Raw genomic sequence first — 20053 nt, 5'->3', positions numbered from 1 at the left:
TGCAACCGGAAGAATCAACTCAGGGGGCTCCCCAGAGGTTGTTTGGCTCATAGTGGCATGTATAATAAGGTCTTAAATCTCAGTGTTGTGACATGCAATCTGGGGATGTGGAACCTACGTCACAAGCTCAAGCCCCCTCAGAAGACCTGTCCCCTTGCCCCCCTTGGAGTCTGAGACCAGCAGACCATGCTCTTGCTCTCCCAGGCCAAACGATCCATCAGCATTTGTGGTGACTGCCGTAAGCCATCAGAACCAGGCAGACAGCTGTCAGTGATGAATCAGGGACAAACCAAAGAGCTTAATGAGATTTTATTTTGAAAATATGGCAAGAGTCTAAGGCACTTCAAACATTTAAATACATCAGGACCAGAGTAAATGTGACTGATGGACACACACAGAGAAGGACACTATGTTCCCCTAGAGGCCAATCCGGAACCCACTCCTCTAACCCAATTCAACCTTTCTCACCAGGTACAGACGCAGCTGGGCAGCTGTTAAAAATGTAACATTACATGTTTCTTCATGACTCTATTGTGGAATATAAAAGTTGAAAATGCCGTGTCAATTTCATATAGAAGTCTTTTATATAAAAAGCCATATAATACACCCACCTAGATAAACCAGCTGAAAAGATTTCTTTTGTAAGTTTGGATTGGTTTGAGAGCCCTTTTCTATTTTTCAGCCAGACATGATCAGCCTGGGGCCAAGACACTGATGATCAAAGTCATCTCAAGTTTCTTATTTTAAAAGACAGGAGAAATGGACAAAAGCATCCTGGAATGAAATACTGGAAGGGCTTCCCAATGGCTCCACATTTAGTAAGTATAAGTACTTGTGGAAATTTTCACAACTACAATGTCACGGAGAACCTGTCGCTTGTTTACATTGTAGAAATGGCCTGGCCAAGCCAGGCTACCGCTTCCCACCACTGCAAATAACGGAGCCAATACAGCAGCCACAGAGCTGGGTCCCAGTCCTACAAGAGCGGAAGGCTAGGGAGGCGGCCTTCACCTGGCTTGGCCATTTCCCACCAGCTCTGCTTTCCTTGCCAAAGGGTCAGCCTTCGGCTTCTTCCTTGACATTTCTGTTTGCCGGTCAGCTCGGCGTGGTCCATATACATTCAGTATCTGTCACCCCAACAGGAATAATTAGCAGCTTCGTGGTGGCACACATGTGGAGGGCTATGTTTACATGATCAGTCAAAGGAACCTCGGTGAGTAGGACCAGGAGATGTCTTCCTTCCAAGCCTAGGGGTGCCCTAGAGACCAGGAAAGCGAAAAAAAGTGGAGGTTAGTTAGTAAGTGACTTCAGCACATTGGTTATCACAGCAGACGCCCACCTGTGTGCCAGATCCAGGAACTCTCTAACTAAGAGTGAGGGACAGATGTCCGCCCTCAGCAAGCACGGCTCTAAAGCTAGCCAGCCTTAGCAGGACTTGTCCAGCTGTCCAGGAGAGGCAGTCTTCCAACTCTGAGTAAACTCTGAGACGAAGCGCAGCCTACTGAAGGCTTTAGAAACAGTGTCAGGAACACCGGGACACGTAGCCATGAGCTCAGCCTGTGCTGTTTGGATCACTATGCATGAAACTAGCTCCTCGTGGGAGCTGCTGTCCCCCAAGGATAACTGAGACCCTGCCTTTCCTGGCATTGGGTAGAAATGATGAAGACTTAACTTCTGGGCTAAAACTCCCATTTTCAGAATGAACATAAGACCCTTGTAGTCTGTCAATTCCTCTAGGAAAGGGGGCCCGGCAGCTGGTGGATTCCCCTCTATTTGTAAATGCCAAATGCCTGATGCTGACCGGAGACTGGGCTTTCGCGAAGTTGACATGAGCATACAGGAGAAGAGCAATGTCCTTGTGTCCAGCATCCAGGGCTATGGAGAGAGCGCTGCTGCCATCCTAAAGAGGAAATGGAAACAACAGATCAGGATGAGTCTTTCAAATGTCAAGCAGCCAGAACAAAATTGATGAAGTCCCCCCAAATTTAGCCATCTGTTCAGTCCTTCAGGCAGTGTTTCTGGATCTTTCGTGCTGGGTCTTGAGGACCCAAAGGTGAGTGAGACTAGGTTCTGTCTATAAGAAGCCAAGCACAAGGAGAATCATTCGGTTTTGCCTATCAGGGTTGGCAAGAGATGTGTGTTCCCTGGGATCCTTAAAAACTGAAGGCTGTCCATGAAGAACTCCTATCCGACTGTCCCACCCGTCAGAAGGGGCAGTATGAACAGGAGGGGCCAAAACCTTAGTCTGTCTTCTTACAGTCACAAATGATCAGGCAAGAAACGAGGGTGTGTGTGAACCCATCTAGCCTCTGGATGAGGAGGCTGTGACCTTGTAGCCTATAACACTCTGCTGAATGCTGGAGGTCACACACACACACACACACACACACACACACCACACACACACCACACACACACACACACACCTCACACACACACACACCTCACACACACACACACCTCACACACACACACACACCACACACCCCAACACACACTTAAGCGCTCTACCCTGGCAGCTTGCATGGTATCTTCTGGAAATACCAAGGGAAGCATTGCACATAAGAAAAAAAAAACATTGTTTTGTTAATTGTTTGGTTTTTATGAAATTGCAGGACATGAACTGGATATGAAGGAAATACGGCGAAGGACAACACTGTCTGGTTTTGAAGTAAGGGCAAACACACAAACTGTCTGGTTCTGAAGTAAGGACTCTCCTTTGCTCATAGCAACGGGAAATGATTCCCATGTTGAATATTAGCACCCTGCCCTCCCACACTGTGAGTCCAGGGAGCGGCTTTCCTTCCAGGGGTCAGGTGGACGTAGGCCTCCTTGTACACGGATAAGGAAGTGGACAATCAGCCGGTTAGCCAGGATTTCTGAAGTCTCCATAATGTTACAGGTTCTTATTACAAAGAGACAAGTTTTCCGAAGGAAAGCAATTGACCAAACTCCCAAACACATGCAACGGAGACTGTGGTGGGGAAGAGGCAAGCTGCAAACTCTCTCTCCCTGAGGAAGTGAAGGGAACTACATGTTCCCTGGAGGCAGGCGGGGGTTGCCCTTCTACCCAGTGACGATCTCTCCTTGCTTGGCTTATTGGAGTGAGCCCAGGAGGATCCGAAATTTATGGCAAAGGAGGATATCTTTCCTCTAACTTTACGGTGTATTGAACTGAAGGAAACTCTGGCTTGAACCTGTGTTCTGCAGAGAGAAACTTTCAAAACCAGGATCAGCCTGGCCTGACCTCCATGATCCCTGACTGGGTCCACAGCCCAAGTGCCAGTCCTGTGCTTTTTGCCTGGGGGTACATGGTCTCTCTGGCTTGTCCTCTTGCCTCAGAAGGTTCTTGTGCAAGGTTTATCTTGGAGTGGGACATCCTGGGAGCTGAGGGAGGAGGGTCATTTGTAACCATGGAAACAGACCAAGCAGAAGGGGGCTCAGAACAGCCAGAGAGCTCATGGGCTTCCTGGCTTGTGAGTCACAGAACAGTCACGTTGAAAGGCCACTGTAGCCCTGCCATGACAATGCATGTGCATGCCTAAGTGGTCCGTCCGGGGAAGAAAACCCAAGTGTCTACCGACAGACTACTCACACACTGCTTCCACTGAGTGTCATCTTGTGGGGCCCATCTGTTCACTCCCATAGGGGACCCTGGTTCTCACCTTCTTCCTTTTATGAACTCGAGGCTGAGGTCCATTTATTTATTTTTGCTCTTGGCTAATGCAGGGTCAGACTATACACGGTAAATGCTGCTCAGTTGGGCTATAAAAGGAAGAGGCTTGGATGCCAACACCAGTCCCCAAGGAGCAGGAAAGAGGGGGCCCACACCCGCCAGCCCCTGGCTAGAGGCCCAGTGGGACTCACATTGTCCTCCAGTTGGCTATTGCATCCTGGCTGGGCCAGCAACAACTTGACGATCTCCACATGCCCATGTTCACTGGCACACATCAGGGCAGTGGAGCCCTCGTCGTCCTGGATATTGACATCAGCCCCACAGGCCAGCAGACCCTTCACCATGTCTATTCGCCCATGACTGACGGCCAGCATGAGGGCCGTCTGTCCTGCCTGTGAAAGAAGTATGGGTCAGAGGCGGAAGTACAGACTGAGCAGGAAGGCTGGCCCAGTAAGCAAGACACTAACCTGACTGGCCTTGGCGTTCACGTCCCCACAGCCGAAGAGTTCTTCTACAACCTGCATGTCCTTCTCTGCCTCCACGGCGGCGAGTGCCGCCAGCATGATAGGCGTGTACCCCGCTTTGTTCTGGTGATCTACATTACACACGTCTGCAAGAGAGAAATGTCCTTAGGGAGAGCCACCTAAAGCAGCAAGTGTTCGGGGGAGCCCTGTGGAAAGGGCTCTGGAAACGAAAGCGACTAAGAACGAGACGATTGTTTCTATGTCCCGTCTCAGCGGGCTGGCAGCAGCCGAGACGATGGGAAGTGATTACAGTGTGCCCTGCAAGTGACTGGTGATTACGGTGTGAAAGCTTGGCGCAGCACGAGCAGGCTCTGAGTGTGCTTACTCTGGAGTGTAAGCACCATGAGGGATCTAGACAGGCACATGTTCAGAAACTCAACCACGTGGTTTCTAGCTCTCAGTGCTTGCGGTGTAAGATCAATATTAATGCAAAAAGTCCTCTAAGAGACTGCCAAGGACTACCAGACCCTATGGGCTACAGCTCTCCTCTTCTGGAAGTCTCAAGAAGCATTCTGGGGCTTTAATGACAAGCCAGGATGAAGAGCAATGGAAAGTAGCTTTTACACTGAGCAGGTATCAAGTTAAACACTTAAGATGGGACAAGGAGAAAACTGCTTGGGACCCTACCTACTCCATAACAAAATAACACAATGGGATGTATGGAAGGACTTATGTGTAAGAAGCAAAGACTGTTGGTAGCAAAGTGGGTACACACAGGTACCCAAGGTCCTCGGAATCTGAGCTCGTCAGTCCTTCCATGCTGAAGCACCCAGAGCTACATTATATGGAGCCAAAAATCTACTCAAAATAGGAAGCAATAAAAATAGAGTAAATGAAGTGATTAATTAAAATCACCTAACAACGGGATCAATTCAGTTTGCCAAGATATCTATTCTAGAGCTCGGAGAGCAGAAAAACCATTCATTTCAAGAGTAATGCTGAAGTTGTGTTCTCGGGTATTCTCCAGGTATCCCCAGCTGAAGGTCATAGTCTGGAGGGAAGAAGGCCTGTAACTCCTTCCGGTCGTCAGATGGAAGCAGGCACCTCCTAATGTGGGCACAGAAATAGGGCACACGCAGCCCTGGGAGGCAGCTCACTGTGGAGTGCTTGTCCAGCATGCAGAAGGCCATAGATAGCTCCACCACCACACCCCTCACCAAGAAAAGAAACTGAAGATAATAAATGATAAGCGTGCTTGGGTTTTTTTTTTCCCCTCTGTATTAACAACTCCAGGATGGAGTAAAGGCTATCAGGCCATTACATCAAAGGACAATAAAGGAAACTGGATGATCTCATTATAGAAATCAGGTGTTAACATGTCCTCACTAGACGGAGTTACTGTACATTCTGTGTTAGTGGCATATCAAAAGTACTGTTTTGATAATGGAGGTGATTTGGGGGCTCCCCCACTTAAGCGCATTGCTGAAGGCTCAATTTCTCAAGAGGTTTCTTCCGAACTGCCCTCTCCTCTCATGTATGGCGTGACCCAGGGCCTTCTGGGATGGCACGCTCTCCCCAGTGTCATTACATGGTCAGTGGTGATGGGAAACACCGCCTCTGCTATCTGCGGCTCTTCAGGAGCGCCGTAGTTGGGCAGGGACAGTCATGACTCTATTGTGGCTTTGCTAGTTGCTATCCTGAGCAGCCCCTCACTTCTGTAGGGCCACATGAGGCTGGTGTACAAGGACAAAGTGGCTGCAGACACCAATGCTGGGACGCTGGGCCCATGAGTCAAGCCTGCATGATTCTTGGAGGAGCCAATGGGAGCCATGTTTACTAGCAAGGTCCACCTCATTTGAAGACAGCCGACCTGCAGTGAGAATATCCTCAAGGCCGCCTTTCAAAATAGACCTGGATTCTGTTTCTTATTGTCCGGGCTTGGTGTACTTGAAGTCTCCCACCCATGACTCAAGAACAGCGTTCTTGCCATGTCATGTGGAAGAAAAGCAATGAAGACTTCAGGATGGTCAACGAACTCAGGCACGGGTCAAGGGGATTCATGCAGACAAGTCACAACCCGAGTGTTCCCAGGGGAGCATCAGGGCAGCCTCCGTACCTGCATCCAGAAGCAGCTTGACGATCTGGAAGTTGGAGTGGGACACACTGTAGTGGAGGGCGGTGTTCCCATTGCCGTCGGCCATGTTGATGATGTAGCGGAGGACCTCCGGGGAGACGGCCTCGAAGGCAGCGATGTAGTCACCCACCATGGCCGGCACAGCGGACTTCTGACTGGACACGCGGAACCACTCATGCTGGAGGGTGTTCAGACAGAACCTCTGCCAAAACACCAAGTTGCTGTCAGTTTTATTTATAGCTCTCTCTAGCCCAAGCAGTCAGGCCTTTTATAGTCAAAGTGTACACAGTCAGCGTCGGCTCTCAAGTGCTAGTGAAACCCAGCATCTCAAGAGCAGCTCCAGACAGCAAACCTGAACTTCTCTTCTCGTTTGTCCACTCTCATCACCAGGACAGAGGTCACAGCAATGTACAAATGGGTTTAGAGCCAGATCCCCATGGTTTAGTTCTGAATCCTGCTACTTATGAACAAATGACCCTGGGGATCTTCCCCATCCTACATCTTAGTTCCCTTGTCTTAAACAAAAACAAAACAAGCAAAAACTTCATTTTTATAGCGTCTATTTTATAGCCTGGCTTGACTTTTGAGCTGTTTGTGTTTACTGAATTAACTAGACTTGCAAGCGAACTTTTCACTGGAATCAGGAAGAACTTAGCCCACCTACAACTAAGATGCTTCCTGAGCCAGAGTGAGTAACTCCAGCTCTCCCGCTGCACTAGGCTGGGAGGTGAGATTAGCCTAGGCTACATAGCGAGTTCCAGGCCAACCTGAGCTATGGTGTGAGGGCCTGTCTCAAAGAGCAAGCTGGAATGAATTGATCCTAGCACTATCAGTCTGACTTGGTAGCTGGTACGCTACGGATACTTAAAATATTTTTATATATTATTTTGTGTGTGTATGTGTGTGTGCATGCGTGCACGTGTAAAATACACATCACAAGCACATATGGAGGTCACAGGACAACCTGCAGATATTGGTTGTCTTAATCTACAGTGTGGGCCCTGAGACTCAAACTCAGGTCATCAGGTTGACAGCAAGCACCTTTATCCACTGAGCCATCTCTCAGGCCCAAGGGCTGCATCTCCCAGGGCCCCAGATCCAGGGGCTAGGTTTGGCAAGAGTGGTCTGACGGGCACATGTTCCTGTGTACTGGTGTCCAAGTCTGTGACAGCCGCTACCAACTTTTAACGTAACATGCCAGGCCCACAGCATCCCAACTATGTTTCTAGGATTAGCTAACTCCTTAGCTCTCATTTTGCTTTCAGAGTTCCAGAATCCCAAGAGCCTTGTAAGTCACCTGAGCAGCAGATGCGGACTCGCATGACTCAGCCTCAAGGGAGCTGAACCTGCTGACATGTGACAACTCAAATCTATGTCATTATCACATTAATACAAGAAGCCACATTTTCACAATTCCCTGAAGACGGAGCTGCCAATCAGAGGCCTGGCCAGGCCAAGCAGCTGCAGACCAGGCTGTCGGCAGAGGAGTGAGTCACCCGGCAGCCCACTAGCTCAGCCGCTGCACGGCACTCCCTCTGTGTCCTGTGTTGGGCTACTCCTGACCGCTGAGCGGATCACAGTCTCTCTGCTACCCGCTTCTGCATCTCTCCAGCTGTTCAGTCGGTTTTCTGTTTAAAAATAGTGGCCGTCTGCATTCCCCACCGGAACCTAATGGGCACTTTCCTAATGGAAAGGAATGTTGACCTCAGCCCAGATAAGCTTCCTGTAAAAACTACGCTTACTTTTTGAAAAGTTCTGGGATGCTGCTCTTTGGGCCAGAAGGTTCTATGGGTAGAAGCGGAACACGGGGATAGAAGATTGCCTGCAATTAGCCCTCTCTTTCTTTCTGCCAGGTATGGGCCTCCCAGATGCCTCCACTCCAAGAAAAGTACAGGGTGGGTGAAGGAGAGCGGAAGCTGGGCCTCAGGGAAACAGTGTGTTCCCTGGGCTGGGCAGTACGATGCTCGGCCAGCTGTGCTAGAAATGAACAGCTCAGGGAGAAGCATGCCTGCAACAGCTGAGGGGCAGGCCACCACGTTCCCGACCGAGGTACACTGGGTGATGCCGCACAGCCGGGGGACTGTTCCTCTCACCACACTTACCATATCTTTGCTGGTCAAGGCTTTGGGATCATTTATGTTATTTTTCAGTAAGTTGCATGCAGACAACATCTTTTCACTTAATTCATACCTAAAGGGAAGAAAAAAACAAGACAGAAAACTTAGGGCTTGTCATAAAATAAAAGTGATTTTTATCTGAAAGTCCACAACCATTTAATGGGCCAGGGCCATGAGCCAGCCTAGACGGATCGTGATGACTGGAGCTGTCTCTGGGCATTGGTGATTGACACACCACTACACAAAGTCAGTACCTCCACAATGAAGGTCTTTGGAGAAGAGTAACTTCCAGTTACATCAGTTTGGCTTTTAGGACATTATAAAATATTCTAAGTTCTTAAAAATATCCTTCGTCTTGGCCAGGTGTGATGACACATGCCTTTGATCTCAGTACTCAGGAGACAGAGGCAAGTAGATCTCTGTGAGTCTGAGGCCAGCCATGATCTACAGGGTGAGTTCCAGTCCAGCCAGGACTACACAGTAAGACTCTGTTTTTAAAATATGTTGAACCCACATCTAGTGACACAAGTGTTCATTCAACACATATGCAAAGTCCCACATCAAATGACATGGCAATCTCAATAAAGCTGTTTGAAACCCAGAAGACATCGCACACCCTCTGGAAATACTTACCTTGTGTTGACAGTGAGCTTCTTTGACAAATGTAACAGAACGAATGTTTGCTGAAATGTGCCAATGTGTACTTCACAGACCCGAAAACCACACCAAAGTTCCCATCTGTTCTCATTTTATAAGCCAAAAGTCTGCACTTGCTAATGGGGTCACAAACTCACCCCATGTCTCAGAGGATGTTTTAGCCAACTAGAATGTGAGATTTTACTTCAGCTGATAGTTATGACAGTCCCACATCTACTGTTATGTTCCTTGCCACCCGGTCAGCAACAAAACAGAGACATGTGGCTGACACCCATCACCTTTCCAGTCAATAGGATTTTGGGTTGAGGCTGAACTCCCATTCTGCACACACACACACACACACAATGGTCCCGTGGTAACAATTCTGACATTTGCATCAAGATAAAAATCTGAACTCCTAAATATTGTGCTGGCCATCAGAAATGTCAGGTTATGTCTTTGTATTCAAGGTGATGTGTTCAAACAATGGCCGCTATAGTGGACGGTGGTTCCACATGCCAGATTAGACATTAAAGTTTCAGCAAACAAAGGAACGGTTAACTGAGCCATTCTCGTTGCTACGCTAAGAGATCTGAGAGAGACCATACCCTGCACTTATATTTACCAGTGCCCCGACCAGATGTGCATGCCTCCGAGACACAGATAAGGCTAAACCCACAGGTAGAGCTGTAAACTACCTGAACCAGCTAATTCTATTACCCAAGTACACCAAGCGTGGGAGGAATCGGGGAGGGGAGGGGAGTGTACCACACCTCTCTCTGATTTCCACCTTCTCAGGTTCACATTCTGGAACCTGCCTTTCATCTTCCACCCTGGCAGACTTGAAACCTTCAATATTAACTGCATGGTGCCCTTCCGCCATTCCCCGAGTGTCGTCATCCTCCTCTTCCTCCTCCTCTTCCTCAGGAGGATACTCAATGGTATCACACTCGTCATCTGACTCAGAAGAAGAGCTTCCATCTGAGCTGGAATCATCACTTGAAGTTGTCTCATACCTAGGTGGCAATTGGGAGTTCAGGAGATGCACGGTGTCCCCATTAAGACCCAGTGACAGACATTCCTGCCGAGGGAAAGCCGCTGCCTGACTGCAGACACCTAGCCAGTGGCTTAGAGCCTGCACACAGACTTTGAATTTCTGAGTCAGATGGAGGGAGAAGCAGCAACTGCAGATCTGGTTCTCTATAAAGTCACTCTCCTCTCGATTTATTCTGAGCTGCTTCTCCCTCCATCCTTCCTATTTCCGCCCCCTTCCTCCTCCCACTCTCAAGGTGAATAGATGATACAAGCAACCAATAGTTCCTTCTCGGGTATGGCCTTTGAAATCTTCCGGGCCACATCACTCAGTAAGGCTGGAGATTTGTAAAACGTGCACCATCATGTTAGGCCTCTCCTGGTAGCCACTTCACTCTAAATACCCACAGCGGTACTGCTGCCTTCTTATTGAGCAATTGACTAATTGCTTTGATTCAGCTGCAGGAGGACAAACAGGCTCAACCACCTGGGCTAGCAACTACTAGGTATTCTATGGAGAAAGCAAGGAACCCGAGCGAGGGCCGGGTTTAGTACTCCTCGGTTGAAATGCCCTAAAGTTTTGCTCATGAACATAGAGAGCTAAGCTAAAAGCGATGCATTCTGGAGAAGGGGACGTCTGTCACTGGGCCCTGGGTCAATGCTGCCAGCCTCTTCCGGTTCCCTCCTGTATTCTAACATGTACAAGCGCAACTGTCCAAAGGAGAGCAGCAGCCCTGCTGGGGTTTTGCTGAAGACTTTTTTTTTTTTTTTTCCAGGTCAGAGGAGAGGAGAAGTCACTTTCCCAGTTTCAGTGGGTACCCTTGGAAGAGGGACATATCCTTAAGAACAGCAAGAGGAGAGAGGAAGAGAAGCCCGGAGCACCTTTCTGAGGAAGGATTCTTCTATCATCATGAGTAGCAGCGTCCCAGAACAGGCACCTGGACAGTGACGTAAAGAGACAGGTGTCTGCACTCCGCCACCACCAACTCGCCTTACCCGCCGTTGATGCCAATGAACTGGAGGTTCTTTTTGGCGCCGCCGTTCGGATCTTTATTCCCATCGCTCTTCTTCATGATGGACTTCAGTGTATTTTCATTATTTGGACAGACTGTAAAGAAAAGCGAACCGAAGTGATGAAAATTCACGGAAATCATCCAAGTTAAACCGAGTGGGCATCCTTCCTCGTGCTTATGAATGTGGTTCTTAGTGTGCTTGGGCGAGAAACGTTCACGAGACCACCGGGAAAGTATGTGCAAGCAGAGGAAGTACTTCAGCATTTGTTCTATTAATAATGTGTTTTTAAAATGGGAGAGAAAAAATCTATCAGCGTGCCCAGACATTACAAACTGGTGATAAGGGGCATTTATACCAAGCCGTAATGTTTATAAAGTGACGTCGTGTCTCATTTCACCCTAGGCACCAAGGTAGGGGTATTGGTATTCTTCAGCTACGATAAGCTGGGGGTGGGGAGGACGTGCATGCTAACATGCGAGAGAACGGAAGGCTGTTTGTATAGCGCATAGTTTGCTGCTAAGACTGCAGAGCATGCTATCTGGTAAAGATACTCCAGGTCTCCCAGCTGCCAGATATTTTATAACCTGTCTCCCAGGTCGACATACAGATCACCAGCTGGGATGCCGGCAGTGCTGCCTAGAATCCCAACGCCAAGCTGCGGAGACTTACCATAGAGGCCGGTGGCTATCTGGTCATCTGTCAGGTTCACCGGCGGCAGAGTGTTTCCCTGAGTGGGGAACTGGTCTCGGCCTCTGACGAGCTTCCCTTCCGCCATTCCTGTCTCTTGCTCAGGCTGGGCCGTTGGCATATTTAACAGTCCTCCCGACCGAAGGCCTCCACACTTACAGTGATTTCCTGTTCAGAAAGAGAAGAGCGTGGGAATGGGGTACTAGGACAGCACATGCACTTAAAAGTCGTTTCACTGAAAGCAGTTCTCAGGGAGCTGGAGAGATGGCCCAGTGGTTAAGAGCACTGGCTGCTCTTCCGGAAGAACTGGGGTTCAAGTTCCAGCACCCACATGGCAGTTCACAATGTCTGTAAACAGTTCCAGGGGGTCTGACACCCTCACACAAACATAAATGCAGGTGCACAACACCAACGCAAATAAAATTTTTAAAAAGTAAATACTTAAAAAAAAAATCCAAGTGTCACAACTCTCCTTCTTGTGCTCCCCTGTGAACACATTACACTGCTTATTTACATCACCCAGACTCAGACCTCCAGGGCCTTCGATGATTGCTAAGCTTTGCCCTGGTCAGCAGAACGTTGGCCCGCCAAGGCTTGTCATCTGAGCCACAGAGCATCTTGCTCTCCTACTGTAGCTCCCTTCCAGCACACTGGTACAGGAACCATGTTCCCACCCATCTCCAAAGCCATTAAGGCTTCAGCTGAAAAAAAAAAAATATGACACAACCTATGGAGCAGCTCCTCTACTGGGGAAGCCTGGGAAACGGAGTCCGCACGGAGATGCACTGAGCCATCATGGCCTGCCACCATCTTGCTGGTCCATCATCATTCCCTTATCCCTGTGGTCTTTGTGGGGAAATGGACAGCAGCCCAGGGTGCTACGGTTGGGTTCCCTCATTTCCTGACAGCCCTTCTCCCCATCTCCACACAGCCACCACCTTCGTCCCCTCCCTCCTCAGCTGGAGCCAACGTTCCTATCTCAGTACAGCCATCTGTCACACTTTTAGGGTCTATCCTACAGGGACAGGGTGAGTTTTAGAAATATTTCCTTGTCAACTTATTTCTCATTGTGTTCACTAGATTACTTCTCCACATGGGAAGCATTTCATATCTGTTTACTGGCCAAAGCAGGAAAATTTGATTAATATTTTGTAATTTAATGTATTACATAATTCTCAATATGACCAACACTAAAATGCTCTTGATAATAAAAGATTAAATTAAAAAGCAAATAAATTGAAATTTATGGATATGTATGTTTGCTTGAGAGAAGGTTGCACTATATGCCCCTGGTAGGTAGGCCTGGAATTTTCTATATATACATATCAATCAAGTTGGCCTCAAACTCACAGAGATCTTACTTGCTGCCTTTGCATGCCACTATGCCCAGCTAAATATAATAATACATACAAATATACCTTTATAGAAGATTAACCAGCAAAAGTCCACTAAAAGGAATAAGCTATGGTGATTAAAATTTTTCAAATATTTACTACCTTTCTATACTAAGTGTAAGAAATTTGTTTTGTATAATCCCTATTAAGTATGGACCAGCTGTTTTCAAACTCACTTTAATTTAGTAATTTGATTTCTAAAAATGTTATTCAAAGGATGCACAGAGACATATAGGATTTTCATCATGCCCATATTTAAAGCAGAAAGGAGAAGCTGACCTCACAGTCTACGTAAGAAACCAGTGCTGAGCTAGCGGGCACTCGCACAAGAGAATCCTATGCGGTCTTTATGGGTTCCATGTGGTGCTGTGACCACAGCATGGAGTCTTCTCTCAGCACGGAGTCTTCTCTCAGCAAGCTGTTCACCAGCCTGGCACACTGCCACCTTCATGGTCCGTGCTGTCCATGCTCTTTCCAAGACGCGGCCTAAATCCTATTCTTTTAATTCTGTTTTTCTAGACACCGTTCCAGAAGGCTCTCTTCTCTATCACTGCTCTGTGCAAACCAAACACTCCCCACCCTGGATTCTCAGCCCTTGTGCATTCCCTCCTGGGCGGGCAGGCTCCTTGAAGCCCTTCTTGCTGCATCTGTATCTGGCGTCTCTGCAAGGTTTAGAATGGTGCTGGACAACAGATGTCCTTCATTAAACATTACTTGGAGGTCAGAGATGCTGCCTGAGGCCAACAGGTACTCCAAGGTCACCAGGCACCAAACGAGTCCTTACTAGTCATGTCAGGGAAAACTCCTCCCTGTATTGCTGGAAAATCTGTGCTGGGTGGTGTTCAAACTGGCTGGACTTGAACGGCCTGGACGTGACTCCCTGAGCTTGGCAAGGCCCTTACTATAGGCACGGGCATCACATGGAATGGCACTGCCCCGGCACAAAGCTCTGACTAAGGACTGTCACAGGCAAGAAGGAGGAGGAAGAGTGGGGATGAACAGGGAAAACCAGAGTAGCCAATATAGTCCATTGAGAAGATTTTCACACTGGTCATGGTTGGAAAGCATGTATATGAGGGGATGGGACTTTCAACAATACAGAAAAGGGCTGCTATGTGCTGGTAGGCTCAGCAATCACTATAATAATATATAATAATATAATAATCATCATTATTTCGAGACAGGATCTTACTACATAACGTAGCTCTTGCTGGCCTGGAAGGTAGACCAGCTGGCCTCGGAGAGCATCCTGCCTCTGTCGTTTCAGGGCTTGCTTTAAATTAGGTGTGCGCCATGAGGCCCAGTGTGGAATCGGGATTTTTTTTTTTATTCTTTCCCCGTGATTTTCCCCCTCAGCCAAGATCGAGAACTACTAAAATTAAACTAAACTGCAGCTTGAGGGCTGAAAACCAAGAGTGCATGCCTCCTCAGCCCCAACTCGTCAACTGGGAAGTGTCTGGAGTCTTAGGAATAACTGTTTAGTGAACAGGCCTGGGCCACCAATGGTGGAAGTCCAGAGCGAAGACGACATGTCACTCAAGCAAAAGCAAAGCGCAAGGTAGCAATAAAAGACCCTCCATTGTCCTAGCCCTATAGCCCAGATGTTTCAGACACCTCTGGGTGGCAACGGTTCCTACAGGCATAGTCAGTGAAAAGACGGGAGGAGCGGCGGCTGCGAGATGGCTTTGGCCTCCAGCTCATTTAAAGTGGCCATAGATACTAATAAAACATGAGCTCCATTTTAGGCCTTGGCCAGGTTAGTGACGACTGAAAGACGGTGAGTGACAGAATCTTACTGTTCTGGAGAGTGGAAAGCATTCATTCAATGTACTAATTCTAATTTTAAAGTGTGCACAGGATTTAATATGTAGACAATCTTAATAGCGAAGGCAACCTATATTTTAAAAAAGTGATGTAAATTTTATTTTGTAGCATTCCCAACTTTAGGGCCATTAGAAACAAAATATTAAATAAGAAAAATAATTCCATGAAAATAGGGGACTTTTACAGGACTCCCCTCCCTCCAATTCCTCTGTGACATTTCTTCCTGACTTTTGAAAATTTACTAAGATGAACTTTAAAAGTTTTGTTCCAGATACCTACACTACTGTGGCAAGCAAATCCAAATTTTTATTTATTTTTCCAGCTGCTTTGAGAAAACGCAGCTCCAAACAGTATAGTGGGCTAAGTAGCAGCTGCAGTGCCTGAGCCTTAGCATTCTGAATGGGTTTTTAAAGACCATTTAGCTTCCCTGTCAAGAACGAGCAGAACCATAATTTCTGACTCACAATGGAGGCTGTCCATGCCTTTAGGTGTTTCCCCTAAAATGTAACCGTGTAACTGAGTCTCCTGGGGTGAGGATGGGCACAAGCAGGGGCCTGCCCTTTGGGTGTACACACTGGCTCAAGGATGAGGAAGCAGAGATTCTATTTTTGACAGGGGCGGACAGTGTGTGGCCTAGATGGAGGAGCAGGACCCTCCCTCTTGGACTTCTGCCCCAAGTGGAGGAGGCGCAAACTTGGCAATACAAACGGTGACCTCCAACCAGAGGAGCCCGGAGCTGCGCCAGGACAGAGCTGCGCGCCCTTCAGTCATTTCCAGCACCATGGTGTTATTCTCCCGAGAACAGTTCAAACGGCTGCTGAGTATCCACCAAAAGTGGATGCTCAGAAACTACAACCCCAGAGTGGATTAAGAATCAGATTTTTTTTCACCGCAACCCCACCCACATTTAATTATATACCCTCCCGTGACTTGACCCAGAAATCCCAGGCTGACAAGCTGCCTTAACTAAGGCTGAGTTAAAACGTGCCCTGTGCAGGCTCCTCCCAGAGAAGCCAAGGTCCTCTGCTCTTCCCCAGACCTTGGTGGCCTTGACCACAGCTGAACCCTGAGCACTCTCTACTTGTCTAAGTTATCTCCACGGTGACCACTCACATTTTGGCCACACGCTGCGTGTTGGCTTCCCAAACAGTGGGCCAGTTATTCACGGCACATCGATATAGCTATGTGCTGCAGTACCGATATCGCTGACATTTAATGTACAGCTACTGATCAACATGAATAGATGGGGGGGGGGCAATACAGAGTCTAAACATTTTCACTGAAGTATGAGCGACTCTCTGCTCAGGAAAAGACACGATGAAAGTGACCGTGTCTGCCATTCCTGCAGACAGCATGAATTCAAGCCTTTTATGTTTCTTGAAAATTACCAACCGCCCTTAGCCTGAACATCAGCTATTCGGGATCCAGTTGGAATAAGTGACAAGTGAGCCAGCATCTTCTCCCAGAACACTTCTGCAGTTTGCTAATAACCACTTAGGAAAATCAAGTTCAGGAGAGCAGAATTGTCTAACAAGTGTCAACTGAAGGGCTGCCAAGGGAGAGGGCAGAGTTAAATCCTCTGAAGGCCTTTCCTTCACAGATGAATGCCTCTTCCCAAGATCATTAACACATAGTCAAGTGACCTGGGCCTACAATTTTAATCTTTCAGGGGTTACTTAAAAAAAGGTATGCCCCTCCACCCACACCAAGAGACAGGGTTTCTCTGTGTAACAGCCCTGGCTGTTTAGAACTCACTCTGTAAACCAGGCTGGCCTCAAACTCAGAGTGATCTGCCTGTCTCTGCCTCCTGAGTGCTGATATTTTATTTTGAGTATTTTGCGTACATGCACGCAAGTGTACCATGTGCGCATCCGGTGTAGAGGACAGAAGAGGATGTTGGATGCCCTGGACTGGAGTTACAATGTTTGTGAGCCACCATGTGGGTGCCAGGAACTGAACTTGGATCCTCTGCAAGAATGGTAAATACTCTTAACCACTGAATCAACTCCCTAGCCCTGATTTAGTTGTGAGCCCTAGCCTTTAATTGTAAAGCCACCTCTCCAGCTCTTAAAAAAAAAAAAAAAAGAAAAGAAAAAAAGAAAGAAGAGGAAAAAAGATGGGGTCTCACTTTTTCCCTTCTGGCTAGCCTGGAATTCATTATAAAACTCAGGCTATCCTGAACTCAGAGATCTACCTGTCTCAGCCTCCTGACTGCTGGGATTAAAGGTGTGGGCCCAGTAGAACATGCCCAACAGGAATAATTTCTTTCTCTTTTTCAATACAGGGTCTCATATACAGCAGGTTAGCCTACTACTCCTTATAAGCGGAACCTCTGATCCTCTTGTCTCTACCTCTGAAGTATTGAGATTATAGGCACAGACCATCACCAGACCTCATTTAGCTATCATTTTGGACAATCAGATAAAGTTATACACAATTAAAAAAGGAAAAGGCCCAAGCATAAAGATACTCGAAGTTATGGGTTGGTCTAGATGAAGAGACTCTGCTCACAGACTAGGGATGCAGTTCCGTGGCAGTGAGCCTCCAGATTACCTTAAGCGTAGATACAGACACTCCCTGCTTTAAGCCCATTTATTCCCGCATGCCCCTCAAACTGGAGTGTTTATTTGGTGACGGCGGTGGGGGGGGGGGGTAGGAAATGGGTGATAGCATATAATACGTGTTTAAATAAATTCAAAGGCATAACCCTCCACTGAAGTGGATGGCCAGTCTTTTATACAGCTACTTCCACAGGAAAATTCTGCTGGGAGGGAGCCTGGGGAGAAAACGAGTCTTCTCATTTGACCCAGACGCAGAACTCAGACTCTGCAGAGACAAACACAAATTCCCAGGCCTGAGAACCAGCCAGCTCTCCAGACTCCCAGGCCAGAAGAGACCCTTCCTCCCCAGGCCACTTAAACACTGCGGGGTTCCAGGACCTCTTGGCCTGGCTGATTTTGACGCTCCCATAACATCTTAAAAAAGAGATGCAAGAAGAAAAACAGATACTGAGTGGTGTAGCTTGAGAAACAACCAGACAGTTCTTCAGAAACAGAATTCTGTAACAGTTTCATTTCCCACTCTTGTTTTGGTTAGATTTCTTCCTACAAATCTGCACAGCTAAGAGAAGGTCTCCAAGTTCATAAACGTTTTAAACAAGCCTTTAAACTAAGAACGCAAACAGAGACTGTGTAAGCAGCAGCTCTTTGAGTGTAAAAGGTGAATTTTCTAAAATCATCTGGCAGGCAGTTACGTTCTATCTGCGTTTGCTCAGGGATAGTTCGATATTTTTAGGGACTTTGTAACTCTGAGTCATTTGTCTAGAATTTTCTTCCCCTTTCCAAAGTTAAAAAAAAAAAAAGAAAAGAAAAGGAGGAGAAGAAGGAGGAAACTCCACTCCTCAAATATAAACCCACTGGTATAAAGGAAAAAATAAAACTTAAGATTTTTTTTTTGGTAATAATGGAGTTTCCTTCCTCTTAGCCAGGCATGGCGGTGCACACCTGGAATCCTAGACTTGCGAAGGCTGAGCCAGTAGGCTCTAGTGAAAGGCCAGGCTGATCCACAGTGAGGGTCTGTCAAGAGGAGGAGGGAGGGAACTTACTTCCTGTGACCATTTTAACTGTACTAGACAAACAATGCCACAACACACTGTCCCTCAACTCCTGAGAGAACGCTATGGCCACTTAGGTGAGGAAATACATGGGAGATAGCATGATTTTGCACGGCGAAATAGCATAATTTGTGATTCAAATTCAGTTAGAAAAAAAAAACATGTTTCTACACCTCAAGCCACATACCTGTACTCTCGTACGTAGCTAGCGCACACAGGGGTACTACAGGAGAACATGTTTCACGGTCTTCTAAAGGACTTACAATCACATACTCCCAGTGTAATTTTAACTGGGAATAGAACGAAAATATTCAGTGTGATGATGTGGCTAAAATAACAGTTTGCGGCTGGGCAGTGGTGGTTCACGTCATTTAAGCCCGGCACTCGGGAGGTAGAAGCAAGTGGATCTGAGTTCAAGACTAGCCTGGTTGACAGTGAGTCCCAGGACATCCAGGACCACACAGTGAAACCCTGTCTCGGAGGGGGTGGGGAGATGACAACAGTCCACAAGCTGACAAGTGACTCCATCATTAAACCCTTAACTCTAGAAACAATGCATCTACAGATAAGGTCTAATACCTGTATCTATTGTATAATAATGTACTGAGCCTAAATACTGATTTTTGAAAGACTGTGTCCTGACAATTTATCTTACTCCCACCCAATTTCCTTATAATATTTATTATCTTGATAAAAATATTAGTTGGACAGGCATAATAATTGGTGCATATGAGTGTGCAATATGTGAATGTGTGTGTTAGAGAGGAAATTCATAAGCCAGAATTATGAATATAAAAAGTGGAGATTAAAAGGGGAGGGGCTGACGAGAGCACTTTTGCTTTTTTTGGAGGACCTGGGTTCGAGTCCCAGCACCTACATGGTGGCTCACAACCACTTACAGCTCTACGTTCAGGGAACCTGGTGCCTTCTTCCCACCTCTGCAGGAACCAGTCACTCACGCAATGCATTGACATACAGCCAGGCAAAACACTCACAAATACAAAACAACAGAAAAACAAACAAACAAGTCAAAGGCTACTTGCACAAGCTTTGTTTAGCAACTTTTCTGAACAAGCCCATTTCTGGAAGAACTCAGACACCAGCAGCAGCAGCTTCCCTCTTACAGACCCTGATTCTTCATCACAACCTTGTGGAGGCACGAAGACAACCTCTCTTTGCAGACATAATCTGGACTCGGGCTGCCTTGCTGGCTTCGGACCCCAAAGTTAACTTCTTGAAAGAACTGGGTTTGTTCCAGCGACTGCTAATACTCCGAGCCATGTCAAACCCAATTCCTTAATGGTTTTGAAAGGATAAGATTGTATGAACAAAAGCCTTTTAGCACTGCTACATGGTCTACACGGTGTGAGGCACAGTGTGGATTACTAGGTAGGTATGGTGACCCAGTGTCCTGTGACAGACGCTTCCTTATATGTAGCATGCGGATGCTAAGAATGCACGC

The 20053-nt window shown here is 47.2% G+C and overlaps 1 protein-coding gene across 9 annotated transcripts in view; it reads right to left on the bottom strand.

Annotated features, from left to right (window-relative positions):
• Window positions 1-293: 293 nt before the first annotated feature.
• Kank1 (KN motif and ankyrin repeat domains 1) overlaps window positions 294-20053 on the bottom strand; it is a 182146-nt gene continuing 162386 nt past the window's right edge. For 8 of the 9 annotated variants that reach the window (XM_050157836.1, XM_050157862.1, XM_050157844.1 and 5 more), the window contains 9 exons: window positions 11743-11928; window positions 11056-11167; window positions 9801-10043; window positions 8377-8464; window positions 6257-6476; window positions 4144-4286; window positions 3868-4068; window positions 1802-1900; window positions 294-1258 (listed from right to left, as the gene is read on the bottom strand). In XM_050157836.1, coding sequence (XP_050013793.1) covers window positions 1196-1258; window positions 1802-1900; window positions 3868-4068; window positions 4144-4286; window positions 6257-6476; window positions 8377-8464; window positions 9801-10043; window positions 11056-11167; window positions 11743-11928 — 1355 coding nt within the window. In that variant the 3' untranslated portion in view covers window positions 294-1195. The remainder of the gene's footprint in view (window positions 1259-1801; window positions 1901-3867; window positions 4069-4143; window positions 4287-6256; window positions 6477-8376; window positions 8465-9800; window positions 10044-11055; window positions 11168-11742; window positions 11929-20053) is intronic. The other variant, XM_050157884.1, reaches the window with a different exon arrangement.

This window comes from Alexandromys fortis, unplaced genomic scaffold, assembly GCF_014885135.2.
Source record: "Alexandromys fortis isolate MF-2015 unplaced genomic scaffold, M_Fortis_MF-2015_v1.1 scaffold_10, whole genome shotgun sequence".
NCBI classification, from domain to species: Eukaryota; Metazoa; Chordata; class Mammalia; order Rodentia; family Cricetidae; genus Alexandromys; species Alexandromys fortis.
This window is presented reverse-complemented; position numbering and strand designations above follow the sequence as displayed.